At 36.5% G+C, this 17,895-nt stretch overlaps 2 protein-coding genes across 3 annotated transcripts; one reads left to right on the forward strand and one right to left on the reverse strand.

Moving 5' to 3' along the window:
* The first annotated feature begins 1,643 nt into the window (after positions 1-1,643).
* LOC124415997 (endoplasmic reticulum chaperone BiP) lies at positions 1,644-5,104 on the forward strand. The gene is made up of 6 exons (XM_046896795.1): positions 1,644-1,689; positions 2,231-2,384; positions 2,570-2,990; positions 3,136-3,501; positions 3,656-4,059; positions 4,313-5,104. Exons 2-6 carry the CDS (start codon positions 2,257-2,259, stop codon positions 4,971-4,973), a joined length of 1,980 nt encoding a protein of 659 aa, XP_046752751.1. The 5' UTR covers positions 1,644-1,689; positions 2,231-2,256; the 3' UTR covers positions 4,974-5,104.
* A 20-nt stretch (positions 5,105-5,124) lies between these two features.
* LOC124416082 (histone-lysine N-methyltransferase SMYD3) lies at positions 5,125-14,665 on the reverse strand. 2 transcript variants are annotated; one of them, XM_046896941.1, is made up of 6 exons: positions 14,412-14,665; positions 10,711-10,952; positions 9,984-10,288; positions 7,655-7,934; positions 6,311-6,476; positions 5,125-6,177 (listed from the first exon to the last, which is right to left on the reverse strand). In XM_046896941.1, exons 1-6 carry the CDS (start codon positions 14,543-14,545, stop codon positions 5,967-5,969), a joined length of 1,338 nt encoding a protein of 445 aa, XP_046752897.1. In that variant the 5' UTR covers positions 14,546-14,665; the 3' UTR covers positions 5,125-5,966. The 2 variants fall into 2 exon arrangements, with proteins under 2 accessions (XP_046752897.1, XP_046752907.1); XM_046896951.1 differs by lacking the exon at positions 14,412-14,665 and adding an exon at positions 11,310-11,537.
* Between the last annotated feature and the right edge of the window lie 3,230 nt (positions 14,666-17,895).

The following is a 17,895-nucleotide window of genomic DNA, read 5'->3' on the forward strand; positions in this document are numbered from 1 at the left end:
AATAAACCAAGAATCGTGAAAATTAGATTATTATATAAAAAGAAGCATGTATACGTATATGTGTAGGTAAACGACTTTTGTACTTTCATAGAGATAAGGTTCATAATTTATACATATACTGTATGTTTCTAGAAGGATTTTGTATATTATAATATACTGTATAATGCGTCAACCTATGCGTTTTCGTAAATCCGATATTTAACAACAAGTTCACTAAACTCATTGCCAAACATCCAAACATATTTTTTCATAATAATTTTCTTCGATTGATCAGCATGAATTGTCAGCATTTTATACCTATTTATTTACGTATTAGGTAATAAACGGGACAGACCCATACCTATATGTCATTGGTTAATACACCAAAAACGCTATTATAAAACCATCGACGGTAGCTCTTAGATGCAATATAACAATCGGTATTATGCCAACAAGTTTCCTTTCTTTTTTTTTATATCTCTGAGAATTGGAATAGAGTAGAGAAAGCAAACGTATTTGCAAGTATATTTTTGAACGGTGGCAAAACCCTCATACAACGATTATTCGGATTGAATTTAAATCCTTTATCTTTCATTTGAATACAATTGCAATCGTCATTTGAAGCCGAAAAATTATAAGCAAATCGAATTGCCACGGAATGCCGCAACAGAAATTAATTTCAGTCAAATTAGCTATTTAGAATTTCGATGTTTTAGATAATTGCCGATTTTGGCCCGCGCGCCGAGCCGTGTCGCGTTATAATTGGACGATAATTTCGTCACATCTGTGAAAGAAAGCGAGTTCAGTTCTTTTACAACTAAACTGGCGTCGCTACGTAATTTTTTTTTCCAGACACAATATACGTGAATTAAATGTGCTGTTATTCGCATCATCCCGTTTCATCTTCCCGTTATTTTTAAATATTCCACGTCGCACATACATACATACGAAATTATACATGCTACGCCGTCAGGATCGTCCATTCGGGGATCCATCAGGACGGAACCTGAGCTTAATTGATGTTTTTATTTTATAGACATGCATCTCGCTGTTATAGAATTATTAAAGACTATGATGACAATCTCTGGAGTGGTGAAGAAACGGAGATATTTCTGAAATTGAAGCATCTTTCATTTTTCACCGTTCGTAATTCAGATCGTACTGTCTTGGAAAGATCGGGATTACGGAGAGGTAGATTCTCGAATAAACGAAATCGTTGTCGTAGAATCTCACGAGAATTCAGCCGATATTTACGCTGATAATACGAATAATCAGATGTAATAGAGCCATCATCGCGATTTTATCGAAATATAAATCTGTGGCTCGATAAAATTCTCGACGAGAGGACGGTGAGATATATTTAACGCATCCATCACTGGTGGGTGTCATTCGGCCTGCGAGAGACACGTCCAATCTTGTTCGCCCCCGAAACTTCTGGAACAAGCGAGAGTCGCGACGTGGGCCAATAAACGGAGGCCAACTGTAGTGATGCGGGCCAATCAGAGCCCGAGTTTCTTCTATAACGTGGAGATTCGGACCAATCAAAGCAAGACACGACGAAATTTTCCCGTTAATATCCCGGCGTCGAAAGCGCTCGCCAGTCAGTCATTTAACAGACGTCCCAAGTGAAAAGAGGTGTTTCAATATAGAATTGTGTGAACTCTCGTGTGTTCTTCTCCACAAACTGGGATAAAAATATTAATTTTACTGGTAATTATTAATCGGTTTAATTACTGCCAATCGATATACTGTGCATATACTATTTCTCACTCTTCGACTGAACTAATTTCGGAATAAAGCGCAGTCTTCTATCCGGCAAGCCACGTCTCAAAGAGAGCCATATTCGTCCACTATTCGTATAATTTCGGATTAACTATTACAATATCAGTCGTAGCAATAAAGGTCGGTCGGTCACTCGTTCAATAATCATTTTACAACCGTTACCAACAACTCTATATGTGCGGAATTTGCGGTTTACCGGCATTATTCAGAACGCTGCTTACAGCTGCTATTAGACATTTTTCAACTCATATTCTTCACGTTTTTTCATTGCATCTGTGAAAGTCAGACTTATCGTTTATTCCCGGTTATAGAACAACCATCAACGCAAAGTTCGATTTCAACAGGCACTTGAACAACGTTGGCAACTTTTTTCACACTACGATTGCAGTCTTACCCTAATTATTCGGCAGCCTCGATCAGATTTGCTCGAAACAGTGTCTAACTACAAATTTTTTCAACAATTTTTTAGGTGAATATTCATTCGGATACGTGAAAATGAAGGGAGCAGTTGCCCTGTTAGTGTTGGGGCTGGTCGCAGCCTTGGCGAGTGCCAAAGATGAGAAAAAAGACAAAGAGGACATTGGAACGGTGATAGGAATTGATCTGGGAACAACATACTCATGGTAATAATTATCAACAAAAATGTATTATTAGCTATCTATTTCCAGTATTGATAAACCTGCGTTTGAAATTCCGTACTCCTCGAAGCTCTTGAGACTAAAGTACTGGATTTAAGATTTCCGGCTGGCTGGGGTTTGAAAAAACAAAACGTTTTCTTCGTACTAATTTGGACATTTTTTTTATTCAGTGTTGGCGTTTACAAGAATGGTCGTGTGGAAATTATTGCCAACGATCAAGGAAACCGTATCACCCCATCTTATGTCGCGTTCACGCCGGATGGTGAAAGACTGATAGGTGACGCAGCCAAGAACCAGCTGACGACAAATCCCGAAAACACGGTGTTTGACGCGAAGCGTTTGATTGGTCGAGAATGGTCAGACGCCACCGTTCAGCAGGATGTCAAGTACTTCCCGTTCACTGTTATTGAGAAAAACAGTAAACCCCATATCAAGGTCTCCACTAGTCAGGGAGACAAGGTATTCGCACCCGAAGAAATCTCCGCCATGGTTCTCAACAAAATGAAGGAAACTGCCGAGGCCTACTTGGGCAAGAAAGTCACACATGCCGTCGTCACTGTACCTGCTTACTTCAACGACGCTCAGAGACAGGTAAGATTTTTAGTTTTTATCGTCGTTGTATTTTATATTGGATGATTAGCCTAAAGATTCCCAGCACAATGGCTGTTTTAGGCATCAAAACTTGCTTGAATATTGAAAGTACTTGAAAATAAATTATAAATTTTCTGTAAAACAGGCAACCAAAGATGCTGGAACTATTTCTGGTCTGAATGTTATGAGAATCATAAACGAGCCAACTGCTGCTGCAATTGCTTACGGTCTTGACAAGAAGGATGGAGAGAAGAATGTCTTAGTATTCGATCTGGGTGGTGGTACTTTTGATGTCAGTCTCTTGACTATTGACAACGGTGTTTTCGAAGTTGTGTCTACAAACGGTGACACCCATTTGGGAGGTGAAGACTTTGACCAGAGAGTTATGGACCACTTCATCAAACTCTACAAGAAGAAGAAGGGCAAAGACATCCGCAAGGATAACAGAGCTGTCCAGAAGCTCCGAAGAGAAGTCGAGAAGGCAAAGAGAGCACTAAGTGCCAGTCACCAGGTAAATATTATCATATAACTGTCTTTTAACCCTTGTCAAAAGTACAGCGAAACGTTTTGATTCTAAACAGATTTCACTTATCAAAGTTCAACTTCATACCAGAAACCTCAATGAAAGTGAGAACAGAATTTACATGTTTTATGTATATTTTCAGGTCAGGATTGAGATCGAGTCCTTCTTCGAGGGTGAAGATTTCTCTGAGACGCTGACACGAGCCAAATTCGAAGAGCTGAACATGGATCTCTTCCGTAGTACGATGAAGCCTGTACAGAAAGTTCTGGAGGATGCCGATATGAGCAAAAAAGATGTAGATGAGATTGTTCTCGTTGGTGGATCCACGAGGATACCGAAGGTCCAGCAACTTGTGAAAGAATTCTTTGGCGGCAAGGAGCCATCGAGGGGAATCAATCCCGATGAAGCTGTTGCGTACGGAGCTGCTGTACAGGCTGGTGTACTTTCTGGGGAACAAGACACCGACGCGATTGTCCTTTTGGATGTCAACCCTCTGACCATGGGTATCGAAACTGTTGGAGGAGTTATGACCAAGCTTATCCCAAGGTAATTATTATTGTTATGATTTGGTAATTCATCGGCATATTTTGATTGCTTGAATTCATGTTTTATCAATAAAAATAAATTATCTTGAAATTAATTATTATTACAATATTCTAAAAGTTAAACGTGATTCTATTACTGGCTGAAATACGAATTTTGAAAAATCACCAAAATCTTCGAGCGTTTATTCGATATTTACCAAATACTTACAAGTTTGAATGCTAATTAAGTTTATTGTTCTCCTTTCTGTTTACAGAAACACCGTAATCCCGACGAAAAAATCGCAAATATTCTCCACAGCATCGGACAATCAGCACACGGTAACGATTCAGGTTTACGAAGGTGAGAGACCGATGACCAAAGACAATCACTTGCTGGGCAAGTTCGATCTGACCGGCATCCCACCAGCACCACGAGGAATTCCTCAAATTGAAGTGACTTTCGAAATCGACGCGAACGGTATATTGCAAGTGTCTGCTGAGGATAAGGGAACCGGTAACCGTGAAAAAATCGTTATCACCAACGACCAGAATCGGTTGACGCCAGACGACATTGAGAGGATGATCAAAGACGCTGAGAAGTTTGCCGACGACGATAAGAAACTGAAGGAGCGAGTAGAGGCGCGAAATGAACTCGAATCGTACGCGTACTCGCTAAAGAATCAATTGTCCGACAAAGAAAAGCTCGGAGCCAAGGTTAGCGACTCTGATAAATCAAAGATGGAGGAAGCCATTGAGGAGAAGATCAAGTGGCTCGAAGACAATCAAGACACTGAGCCGGAAGAGTACAAGAAGCAGAAGAAGGAATTGGAAGAAATAGTTCAGCCTATTATCGCCAAGCTTTACCAAGGCACGGGTGGCGTTCCACCAACGGGAGGCTCCCCTGATGAAGATGATGATCTTAAGGATGAACTTTAATTGCAGAGAGCCCTTTGCGTTCTATAGACTGAAAAAAAAAACCATCCTTTAAGCAAATACTTCAGATATTATTATACGACGATACCGACTTGTACACTGTACATAAAATACGCCGCTTGATTCATAACGGCGAAGTTTTTTTTTTTTTTAACTAGCCAAGTAGAAAATAACGCGAGTTTAGAAGAGAGAGAGGAGCTAGAAGTAAATCGTCGATTCGTTGTATTAGTCTTTGAAGCGTATTTGCTGTAAGGTAATTCCACCTCCATACCCCTGAAGGAAAAAAAAAATGTGACACGAAGCAGCAATATTTCCTTTTTCGGAATATTGTCTATGAGGGAATTGAACGTCAATTCCTGTGTAAGACTCCACTGTGTTGTTAATTTATTTTGATTATTTTATATGTTCCATTAATATAGTAATCGAATACATTTGAAAATATTTGTGAGACTCTGGGAGTCAAGAGACAAAAGTGTGTCTGATGCGTGAATGCCAGTGTAGTTTCTTATTGTTATTGTGGTATATGTGTAGCATATACAATAATATTGTATGATTGCGCGAATACAAGATGTATCCTATCAGTATCACAAAATAAACATTTTTTCAGCAAATTAATCACCGTTAAATTTTAAAACAACCTTATTGACACATTGGATTTCCATAATTTCTACGGAAAAAAATGTTAACTTTCACAGAATTCTAGAAACTATATCTAGAACGAAGTCAAATAAATTTAATAATTTACATACTTATCTTTTCCATTGTCCATCTAATTTTTTTAATTGCATCGTAAAAGTGATTCTAAAACTGTCCAGAATTTCTTTTGAGCTTTGGCAACAAGAGTTGAATAATGTAATATTTGCTACAGTTTGCTCATTCATTTATTTATCATTCTCGTCGCTATTGTGGACTGCGCCAGTGTAGTACCTCGATAATTCAGTGAACAGTGTTCATACAAAATCTAAAAAAATATTTCTATAAATAATTTGTCCTTATTTATTTAGAAGATTCGGAAACAGCTTGATAAGTCAATGGTCTGAGCTGCTCTCTAACAAGAGAGTGCTGATCGCCGTGTGTTACACTTATAATTGCAGCAGCCTTTTTTAATGTGTCAACTGCTCTGCTAGATTTCCCTAAATACAATTGTATCTTTCCTAGTTTCAGATAGAGTAGTCCTGTCAGTGGGTGCATGGCGCCATAATATAATCTGAAAATGGTAAATGCAACGTACAGTAAGTAAAACTGGAATTACTGGAAGCTGAAGTGGATAAGCGAAAAATTACTTATCATTGTCGATGTAATAACAAATTGAGCTATGAACAGGAAATCGCACCACTTACAGATATCCAGGTATAAGTTTTGTTCCATAATGTTCAGCATCTTCCCAACAAATGCCCAAATTCACTGCTGCTTCGAAAGCAGCGTCAAGCGTTCGTACATGCTGCAAGTTGAGGGAATGTAACACGCCTTCCTGCTTCTTTAGGCATGCTTTACTAACATCGAGATCTGAAGATTTGAGTTAAGTTGCTCACGGACAGATCCCCCAACGCTTGGTCAGCTTTTTAGGGAAAATTTTTAACTTTTCTGCAATTTGGATACGTTATAGAGTACACGAAGATTCTCCTATCTCAGAAATATTCACATGTCTACTTTTCTTAACAGGAAAAAAAAAATTCAGAATTAACCCTTTTGGCACAGGATCTCATACATGAAACACCTTTTTTGAACTGGTTATTTAAAATTTGTATTCAATTTTTGAGACATCGCTGGGATTTTTTTTGTATAATTAGAGTTCTAAAATGTTCAAGGTTGATGTTTGAAAAGGGATTGTGATGGTACCGTGAATATAATGAGCGCTATAAATAAACAGTGTTGAAAATACCTATTTTTACAAAACAAATGTGATTGTATATAAGGGGACCAGAAAATATAATCTTGGGTTTTTGTGGTCACAAAAAACTGATGGAGCTGACGTCAAAATGGAAAAATTCAAAGTTGCGGATCCAACATGAAGGACTAAAAATATAAAAATTGAGCCATTTTGCTTGAAATTTGTTACCTCAGGGTTTTCGGGGTTGCTGAAAACGAATCAGATGTTAGAATTTCAAAATTCCAGATAGCGGATCCAATATGGCGATCTAAAAATATACAAATCGATTCTGTTCGCTGATATTAGATCCACCACTTTGTATTGTAAAAATTTTTCAGATCTGACCTCATTTTTTAAATCATCGACCTCGGGAACCCTAATATACCCAGTTTCAAGGAATTTAACAGCAAGGAAAAATGTATGCTTCAAAGACTGAAAATATCGGAAAAACGTGTTTTTTGACAGTTCCTGAGGGTCCATCTCAATACTGATTTGATATTCGGGAAGATCGGATTTTCTTTTTATATCATACATTAGTGTGTTAAAGATTCCAAGACAAAGGTTCAATTCGTAAAAGTAAAAAGATTTAGCAACGTGTTCTTTGTGAATTGTAAGGCCTGAAGCCCCCAATATCGGAGGATTTATACATCTTCTTGTACACTACATTGTAGCATCGATACTGCCGCCAGATTAAAATTTTTCCCTTAAAGAGTTGGCTGAAAGTTGGTGAATCGCATCAACCGTTACAAGTCGACAATATAAGAGATATTATATCACGTTGTATTTCATTATTCCAGTGTTTCGATAAGGATACATGCGACAGTCTTCATGCTTTGTAAATGATGTAGAGTAAATTCTGTGACTTCTTTAAATAAATCTTTTAGTGTTCCGGGTAGTTTTTCTCCGCATGCTGAACAACTTTCCTCAGACGGAGAGCATGGAGCGTCGCACGACAGGTTTGGACAAGCAATAGCCGTCACAAATGGCTCAGGTGATGTGCATCGCTCACAGTTGCAACGAAAATAATAACCAGCTTGTAATTCATTTTGTCTTTCTTCTGTTGAATTGAGCAGGTCGATGTATGATATTCTAATCTGATTTATTGTCGGTAGGAAAGACAGAAACAAAAGAAATTTAGTACTTTTCATTAATATACATGTATAAATAGATAGATATAATGTAATATTGAAACATTGCTTCGTAAAGCGAAAATTATCTACATCCCATGGTAAAATCACAATTTCGCAAAATCATGGATAAAACAAGGGTGCAATAAAGTATTATGCTTCTTATCGTGACATATGACTTTGATTGCTTTTGGAACTCACTTTAGTAATGCACGCAGAATTGAGTTAGTATGGCTGAAAGTAAAATGTTTCGGTATTTGTACCGTTATATTGATTTGAAAATACTTGAGAATAAGTGAATTTCTATCTGTTATCCAAAAATCATGCTTTGTTGATAGCTAGTTAGATATTCATGTTGTATTTATTCACTAAAATTACAGACCTGCGCAAAGTACTATATATAATATATATATTAGGGTTGTAGTAAAGTTCTCAGCGTTGCATGTGGATTTCATACCTGCTCCAAAACTGACCATAAAATATGGAGAAAAGAGCTTATTTTTATCGTGAAAGTTTGTGTGAAAAATGGAATGCGATAACGTGCACATTCGCCGTTGTATGTTGTTCCAATTTAATCTGGGTAAGACAACTGCGGAAGCAAAAAGACTAATCGTTATTTTTCTATTTTAAAACCTAATAAAGATTTAGTATAAAAAAACGCTGAGAACTTATGCATACCCCTAATTTTATGAAACACAGAGACAATCGACACATGGTTAAAATAATGCAACATAACATGGAATGCGTGTTTATGAAATGAAACATCAACAATGATGAACAAACAAACAAACGAATAAGCAACACTTTTAAGAAAACAACAAGTAGCTACTGTATGATGTAAGAACCCATATTATATGTGATGCAACAGCAAGCTGCAATTACTAACGGCAACAAGTAACGATCAGCATTGCTTGTATGTAGTACAAGAAGTTGAGCGTTTTTTAACTTTTCGTTAAATTGCAGAAGCAAAATTTTTCCTGGCAATCGAGCTCAATTCCAACATTATTTAACACGATATAACGAACAGTCAAACTATGGTGTCATAATACGAAGAAAATAAACTCTGTAATGAAATGGTACAAGTTTAGTAAAAGCGCGGAAATATGAGTTTTTCTAAATAATGTTACGAGCGAAAATTGATTAACCCTTTGAGTCATAGTGGTATGTACTCTTACCACCTATTTTATATCCGTTTTTGGTATATTTAGAGAACTTCTCAACATATTTCCTCACCGTTTTTTACTATTTCTGATAGTATACTAATAGGTTTTTAATACTCGAGAGTAATTATTTCAATATAATGTAAATTATTGTTAGAAATGAATTGATTGAAAAGAATCGTGAAAATTGAAGGACAATTTATTTCCGAGAAAATTGTCCTCTACACATACACATGTTTTAGATAAATTCCAAGTTTTTAGGGTCGCCGGTTACGAATCTGGAAGCGGATCTCAAAAATTTAAGGTGGTGGATCTAATATGGCGGACGAAAATTTCAAATTCGATCGAATCCGAAGAACAAACTCCGTTCAAGGATTTTTAGGGTTGCTGATTGCGAATCTGAAATCAGATTCTGAAAATTCAGTATAGCGAATCCAATCAGCGACACCAAGAACCCTCGCATAGAGCTTTTTTACCGGATTTGATAAATTTAAAATCTTTGTCCGCTACCTTGAATTTTCAAAATCTGATTTCAGATTCGTAATCAGCGACCCCACAAACCCCTGGGTCGAGTTTTTTGACCGGATTTAAATAAATTTGAAATTTTCGTGCACCATATTGGATCCACTACCTCGAATTTTTTAAATCTGATTTCAGATTCGTAATCAGTGACCCCAAAAAGCATAGAATACTATCTTGTTATAAGAGTAGGTTCAGCACAATAATGTGTGACTCAAAGGGTTAACAGATCAGTTTAGATCTGGAACTTCATTGGAAGCAAAACAATTGAATTATGCTGAATGATTGAGTTAATACGGTGAAATGAGTATTGTATGACACTTGTGTATCCTCATACCTCTGACCAATCTAATCGAGGTATATCTTCCAAGGCTCTAATGGTGATTTTAGTCCCTTCAAAAACAGCAACAGCATTTGGCTTGCAACTATGATCCATTATGGACGGCCCTAGGTAAACTCCAGTTCCGATGCTGTTCATCTCTGAGTCTAATATGTTGAAAGAGTTGACGCACAGGCGACCATAGATTCCCATCAACTCTGCCGAATTCGGTAGGAGTGTCTCTCCGAGTACTTCAAATAAAACACCGCATAGAGAGGTAAAGTGTTCCATCCGTTTCACATCTTGTTTCAGATCCGAATAATCTGAAAAACAAAATGTATGAATTTGAGGATAATTTGGCAAGACTAGATCAAAAATTAAAAAATTCTCTAGCAGTAATATTTGTGAGAATAATGATGATCACAAACGAACCAACAACCTGACTGTTCAACATTCGAAATGAATCGAGGCAAATTGAAATAACACAAGCTAAGATATCGGCAAATTAATAGAAGGTTTTATAATTGTTAACATTGTTATAAATCACATTACTCGAGACTTTTTAGACGTATTTCCGTCTCTCTTCACAACATTTGAATCCCATTTGTCTTCAATAATCCCTACAAAGAATTTAATTAAATGGTCGTTTTCCATAATCTAACTATGAGATTGAACCCCTCAAAATGCAAGCTTGCAAAGCAGTTTTCTGAATCCTGAAAACTTGCCGTTTGTTGTAGTTACTTACGAGACATGAGGTCCTTGAACTTCCTGAATTTTGTCTCTGTGTAAAAGCCTTGCTCATCTGCTCCGCCTTTGTTTAACTTTATTATTACTCGTGCCATTAATCTAGCTGCGTCAGGAATTATTCTCGGTGATATTCGCTTCAAATTTGCACACTCGAACTTGTGAATGCCCCATGATTCTTTTTGACAGTGGCGATCGCAGTAATATATAGATTGGCATGCTGAACATTTCAGTAGTTTACCGCTGTAAAGTAAATACCATTGAATCAATTAGCAACTGGATCATTATTATACAGCTTCTAAATTACGCAAAACTACTCTTTTGGTCGATACATTTAATTACAAGCAATTCGATTGTATTAAAATTGTTGTGATTCAAAGTGATACAATGTAATAGTAAATTTAAACGGAAATTCATCCCGTTGTCAGGTAGTCAAAGAATCATCGATGGAGCTAATTTCAGTGAGAAATGTATCTTGTAATGTCTGCTAAACTCTGAATTAGAAGAATGATTACAGATGAAACAAACAGATGAAGTGGGGAAGAAATCGCTTCTAATTTCTACACATGTTAATCATTGGTAATTTTATTGTTATTGTACCTCTGCAAGCAGTTGTCGCATCTGTCATCCCTGTATTTGGACATCAAAACAAAGGCGAAAGGTGTCGCGGTTAAGATTACCGAGCCCTTCGAAATTTGACTATTTTTACCCTTCATATTGATGATCAGCAATTAATGTCATTTTATTTATCGCCCCTAAATTCTGAAATCTGAATCGCTTTCCTTCAATCCGGCGGCATTCATAATTCTAGTCGGATTTCATTCAGTGGATGCAACTGGCTGGCTTGGCTGCCTGTCGTGTTGTAAGCACGGCCTTACATACAAATTACAAGTCTGGGGACTCGTCGAAATTTGCGTGGTGGGGGAAGTACGCTTACGCTGCAGTTTTTGTTTTTCAGCGCTACCGCTAGTTGGCACTAATGGTAAAGTAATGTTCGCAGACATAACCTCAAACTTCTCAAACAATAAGTGGTGTGCGATGACAAAGTGATGATGGCACACGTTATTCTTAAAAATACATAACCGTGTACGATTTATGTGATTTTCACTATTTTTACGTACATACATTTGGACCACGTCATTTGCAAAGTTTGAGAAATTTGAGGTTATGTTTGCGAACATTACTTTACCATTAGTGCCAACTAACGGTAGCGCTGAAAAACAAAAACTGCAGCGTAAGCGTACTTCCCCCGCCTCTAGAGTCCCCAAACCTGTATGTAAGACCGTGGTTGTGAGTATACGTTTTTCCTCCTACGACACGCCTCTATCTTTGAGGTTCAGGCTCTTAAGTGAGACGTGTACCAACTGTCTAAAGAATTCCCTATATTGTTGGGGAATCATTTCTCTGGCGAACGCTACCCTGCTCAGGTAATGCCATCTGTATAGTTGTGATGTGAGTTATTCAAAGTTCCACTCATTTTTTCCCCACACAAATGTAACGTCACAACAATTAATCACCACCGATCTAGGGGATTTTGGCGCCATTGGTACAATACATACACATCTTTAATCAAGTCTATCCCAGCGCGAGAGAGAGAAACATTTTTGGAAAAAGCTGCTCTCGTAGGAACACCATCTATACTCAGGTCCATGATACTCACACCGCATTTTTGACTTCTAGAACTTAAGTGTGGCTTTGGAAACAGGACGTACTTTGGGTACGGAAAACGTGCATGGAAAAACCCACAAAACATACTGGCGTTCTACAAAATCAATTTCTGCACATACAACGAACGAGAAAAACGAATTTTTCTAATTCGAACCGGGTCGACAGTGGCAGGAAATTCTTGTACCGATGATCCCGGAAGCGACCCTCATTTAGCTTCAAGGCTAGCTGTCTTTAGCAATGTTTATAGCTAATGGTTGTTATAATCAACCAACTGCGCAGTGACTATTTTAAATACTTCTGCGACTAACTACATAACAAATTATTTCATTCACTTTAACGCTGAAAACAGACTTGCTTTACGAGAATATCGGATTTTTAGGGGATAGTGCATTTTTCTATGATCTTACTGGATTGTAAATCAAAGAATCTTTTAGAAGAAATTAGAAATATGAAAGTTATGAAGATTGGCAGCCAAGCGAGTGCAGGTTGAAAATTGACCTCACCTCGCAGCTGCTGTTCTTGAAACCCTTATCCCCAGAAAAACTTTAAAGCAATTGATACAAGTTTAAACATCCAAAGCTCATTTGAATCGTATATAAATTTTCTGTGGTCTGAATCATGATTAGAACAATTCATGCCAAATATTCTCTATAAGAAACGAAAGTTGAAATATCTGTGCAAATCAAACATGTTATTGTTTCAAGTAGTCATTTCTTTTCGTGCGGTTTTATTTAATTGATTCTAATTCTAGCTTTAAAACGACTTTCCGAAATAATGAAGAACTTTCTTTTTTTTTCAGAACAACGTCAGAGATGTAAACCTCTGAACAATCGTCGGACTACCATTATTCAATCAGATTTGATTCGGGCTGCTGCAACTTTAGGAATTTTTTCATCAATCCAAATTTCAGAAAACACTTTGTTAAAAATTTGATAAGTACATTGAAAAAAAAATTCGAGTCGTATTTTTTTCAAATAAATAAAAAGTTTCATGTATACCATCTACTTTTTGGCCTTTTATTAGCGAGTACCTCTTTAAATCTCACAGGACCTTGAAATTTTATTTTAACTTTTCCGTTTGAAGCCCTAGAACTCTGTTGTCAATCTCATCGGGTTGAAAGACGAAAAATGTTACACTACATTCGAGCCTACATATCAACTATAAATTCTGTTATAGAGGTTAAGGGGTTATCTCCACTGTAACGAACATCGAAACAAAATTAATTTCGGATATACTACTGATGCAATCTTCGTGATTTTTTTATACTAATTCATGCACACGTCAAGAAGTGTGTTCAAAAAGTTTTCACTCAAGAAATTAGTGCTCTAAGCTTAGAAGCGTTTTTCTCGAAACTCGAATGTAATTAATTTATTCGAATTCGAATAAATGTGAACTAGCGAATTGTCTTGTGCCCTATTCCGAATAATACACCAAAACGAATAGTCACAATCGTTGGAGTAATAAATATTCGATATGAATGATGTTCCAAATTGTCGTTCCGGCAGATTGGAATATGAATATTCGTTTCCAATTCGAACGCAATTTGTTTTGATTTACTGGGAAGATCAATGTTTTCAATTTGATGCCCCGAATATTTTACAATTGCTCTCAGCATTGTCATTTTAACAAATAGTTCAATAGAGCTCAAATGCTCTGCAAACTATTCAGAATCCTTGTTATAATCTGGAACATGATCAGTTTGTTTTCTATAAAGACACAAATGTTCCTGTATGGATCGCTTCAAAAGTGGATCGTCTGCGGCGGTAGGTGTTGGAAATTTGAATTTCCAAGTCAAATTCGTTGTTCTGATTGCTTTTTGAGGTTGATAACTGGTATGATTTCTTTATTAAATAACAGGCGCACTTCAATATATCCCAGTGCAAGTTAATTATTACACTACTTAACTGTAACTGATAAATTAAGTTGGCGCTGCAGTTTTACCGGTTAGGAACTGCTGGGACGCCATGCTTCTGTAAGCCATTTATCTGATAGTTAGGTACACTTGAGGTCAGAATGAGTTTAATGTGGTCTCACCTCGCGAAACAGTTGTCACATCGGTCCCATCGAAAAAGTGACTTGAGCACATACACAAACGGTTCAGCCGTAAGAAGAGTTGTTCCTTTACTGATATTGACTCTATTTTTGTACCCATTATTCGTAAACCTCATTCTCACATATAACTAATATACTTTGTCAGATGAACTTCAATGATTCAGCATCCAGCTGTTGCAGAGGTAATAAAACAAACTGAAACTATGAATTGCGTGCGTTACTCGCGACGGTAGGCCAATCTTTAAATTGAGTCCCATGTTACACATATAGATCTCTAGATCCAACGAGCTTATGTGTATCAGCATTCTATACTGCAACCCTAAAATTAACCACAAGGTATTTTCAGATGACACTAGTTTAACACAGTATTATAAATAGATCGACTTATCACGGTTCTCAACCTGTAGTAAAATATGCTGCATATATTTCCAGGCATACAACGTCTCTGTAGCAGTTGCATTGCGGATAATCAAGCCGCCCAACATTCCACACAGTAGTTTATTCCCCTGGGAACGACATGAAATGAATCTAATGGAAAATTTCATTCTCGCCTGATTTTCTTTCAGCGGAAATCTTTAAGCGCATGACCGTTGAGCACGGACGTATAATTTCTTATATAATGATCCGCCTGATCATTGATGTATAACTTCACGTATGTAGTATGTTCCAATTTAACACGTGATATTCCGTGAGTTTTATAATAATATACAGCATTTGATACCTGCATATGTATTGACCTGGCAATATATTATGCGGCGTAGAAGAATTTCATGAAATTTTTGAACGACCTAGCTTTTATACTTTACATCTTTGCCACGAGTATTCATTTATTCGAATGCAGATTAATAGAATTAATACATCCAAATTTGATACATTTCAATACTGTAATGACAAGATAATATATTAACGACTGATATACTTTTACACCTAATTGTAAGATATACTTTTAGATGGTAATTCATTACACTGATATCATATTATGATTGTTAGTTGCATTTACATAGTCAAATACTGATGGATTCTAAATTCACTGCAATAAGTAATTCTGAAGTTGAGTGGAATTTATACGTCTAAGCATATAAATGGCCACGATTCTTCTTCTTGAAAAGAAAATCAATCGCCATCGGCAATTACCGCCATTTTTGCTGTTATGTAAAACTGCGGTTACGCAACTACAACATTTTTTAATTCCTACTCGTGCCGTTCCATAGAATTAGCTCATATAGTTATTTGAGTTACGAATTTGAAATGCAGTTGCGCACTGATTGTGAGAGGGCATATTTTCTCACTTTCCCACCTTTCCGTCAGTTAAAAACTAGGAAATCTGCACAAACAGTCCTCAATTTTTATTTTATCAAGCCGAATCACCATAATAAGGTGAAAAAATGAAAATCTGTGATTTCTTTCAGTTGCAGCATAAAGTGTAATCAGATTTTGATATGTCAGAAATTGTGATAGTTGATCGTCCTGATGACCTCACGACTAAACTCAAACGCCTGTAATTTCATTCAACATCAACACAGATTTTGTTGGAAAGGTTAAAATATTTTTATTAAGTTGTCGTACTACAATATCTGTCAACCCCGCGGACGATATACTCGGAATTCCGGAGCCACGTGCGCAGCGGTTGCATTCAGATTGCTTATTCATAATATATCTTTTCGTACATTATACGTTCTTCATATATCATATCATATCCTAACTAACATTATTAGTCCAGCAGTTAATTTCAATTGAAAATTTGTTTCCTCATTGCGGTTTTTGCATCCGTTATTCATCAACATAGGTCATTTATCAACATATATCTTATCAAAACTCATACATCATGTAGAGGCAACTTCCTTTATCACAATAACTTTATTATATCCTTAAACCAACGAAAACTTCCGGCTAACAATCACTTTTGTTGAATTATTTTTTTTCTGCGAAAGTTGCTGAAAATAATAAGTCATTTTGTTCCGAAAATAATAAACAATTTCATTTCTTCGTACTTTCAAAGTGGGGTTCCCTAAAAAAATTCGTAGAAACCGTCTGCAAATGTTGTCGAACGTGACATAATTTTAAATGACGATGATATGGTCAAGGATTTTTTTTAATCCAGAAGCAGTCGATAATCAAACTGACATGACCTTTCTGATAACTGGAGGCTCAAGTAGCTTTACTGTTAATAGCGATAGCGAGTATGAGCCTGACGAAAAAAAATTTGAAAAAAGTAATCATTATTCGGAATTGTTTGTCGCTTTAAGAATATAATAAAGTGATTGTGATGAAGGAAACTCTGTAAAAAATATAATTACATTATTATACCCTTCCGCATTTATAGAAAAATTATTTATATAGACATGGCCGTATTCAAATCGACGAAACACAATAATTATTGGCGGAAGTATTGGAAAAAATTGATTTTCAAAGATATCATTGCGTTCATAAGAAAAAAATCAGTAGAATTGAAAAAAACAACTCCCTAGGACCAATTTTAAGGAAGTTTAAGTAGCCCGGCCGAGCGACCGACGCTGCTCGCTGATCCGCACGCGGGCTGTCGGAATTAATTATTAACCGCAATGAGAAGAACGCTCTTAAGGGTTGGTATTTATTGAATCTCATGCCTGAAAGTGTAGAGAAACCTCACATATTTGAATTTTGCAAAAATCATGATTACGACAATAGTGAATTGCAAAAACGTTTAAGCATCGACATCTCTGGATGTGATGAAGATTTTCCAAGTTTTTTTTTTTCAAACTACTCGCCTTAAAAAATGTATCGGAAACTTGCTGAATATTTCTAATATCTATATATTTTGAGTAATTATTCCTATTTGTTTACAAGGAAAAATTTTAAATCTTCGAAAAACGGTGTTTGTTTTAACGGAAATGGACATTTTTTTACCGGGAATGTATATACATGACGAAACGAGGTTCCTCGGGTTTTTTAAATCTGTGAGCCTTCCTTGGAGATGGGAATTTGAAAACTCCGAATTTTCGTATATCGCAGATTGTTGCTTAACTATACATATATAACGTAGATAAATAAAACTTGCACGTATCTTTTAGGGAAAGTTTCCTCTACATGATGGATGAGTTTTGATACGGTATGTTGATAAATGACCGATAACGAAAGCAAAAACCAAAATAAGAAAAAAAATTTTTAATTGAAATTAACTGCTTAACTAACAATGTTAGGTTATTTTTGCATAGGACCTATTTTATTGAAGACATTACAAAGCACGACGCTGTGGAAAAAATTGTTCGATAAAACGCATTTTAACAAAGATAACTAAAAAAAATCCAATTTCAACTTTTGAATGATGTGTCACTGCTAAAATGCAATTAGTACGTTGTGGAAAACTTGAGGGCATATTCCTGTCGGTCCGAAGAACCTATGTAAATAATTGGCTGAGTGATGGTAGCTTTGAATAGGTCTCGTATCTATTCCGACTGGACTACAATTATCGGTATATGCTCTAGGA

The sequence above is a fragment of the Diprion similis genome, chromosome 1, assembly GCF_021155765.1.
Source record: "Diprion similis isolate iyDipSimi1 chromosome 1, iyDipSimi1.1, whole genome shotgun sequence".
NCBI lineage: Eukaryota > Metazoa > Arthropoda > Insecta > Hymenoptera > Diprionidae > Diprion > Diprion similis.

What these genes read in the sequence shown, in the direction of transcription:
- LOC124415997 (XM_046896795.1), top strand. Translation starts at nt 2,257, where the DNA reads ATGAAGGGAGCAGTTGCCCTGTTAGTGTTGGGGCTGGTCGCAGCCTTG. An exon ending in CTGGGAACAACATACTCATG is followed by an intron (nt 2,385 to 2,569) that starts GTAATAATTATC and finishes TTTTTTATTCAG; the next exon opens with TGTTGGCGTTTACAAGAATG. An exon ending in CACTAAGTGCCAGTCACCAG is followed by an intron (nt 3,502 to 3,655) that starts GTAAATATTATC and finishes GTATATTTTCAG; the next exon opens with GTCAGGATTGAGATCGAGTC.
- LOC124416082 (XM_046896941.1), bottom strand. Translation starts at nt 14,545, where the DNA reads ATGAGGTTTACGAATAATGGGTACAAAAATAGAGTCAATATCAGTAAA. An exon ending in GTTCAAGGACCTCATGTCTC is followed by an intron (nt 10,289 to 10,710) that starts GTAAGTAACTAC and finishes TTTGTTTTTCAG; the next exon opens with ATTATTCGGATCTGAAACAA. An exon ending in AAACTTATACCTGGATATCT is followed by an intron (nt 6,178 to 6,310) that starts GTAAGTGGTGCG and finishes TACCATTTTCAG; the next exon opens with ATTATATTATGGCGCCATGC.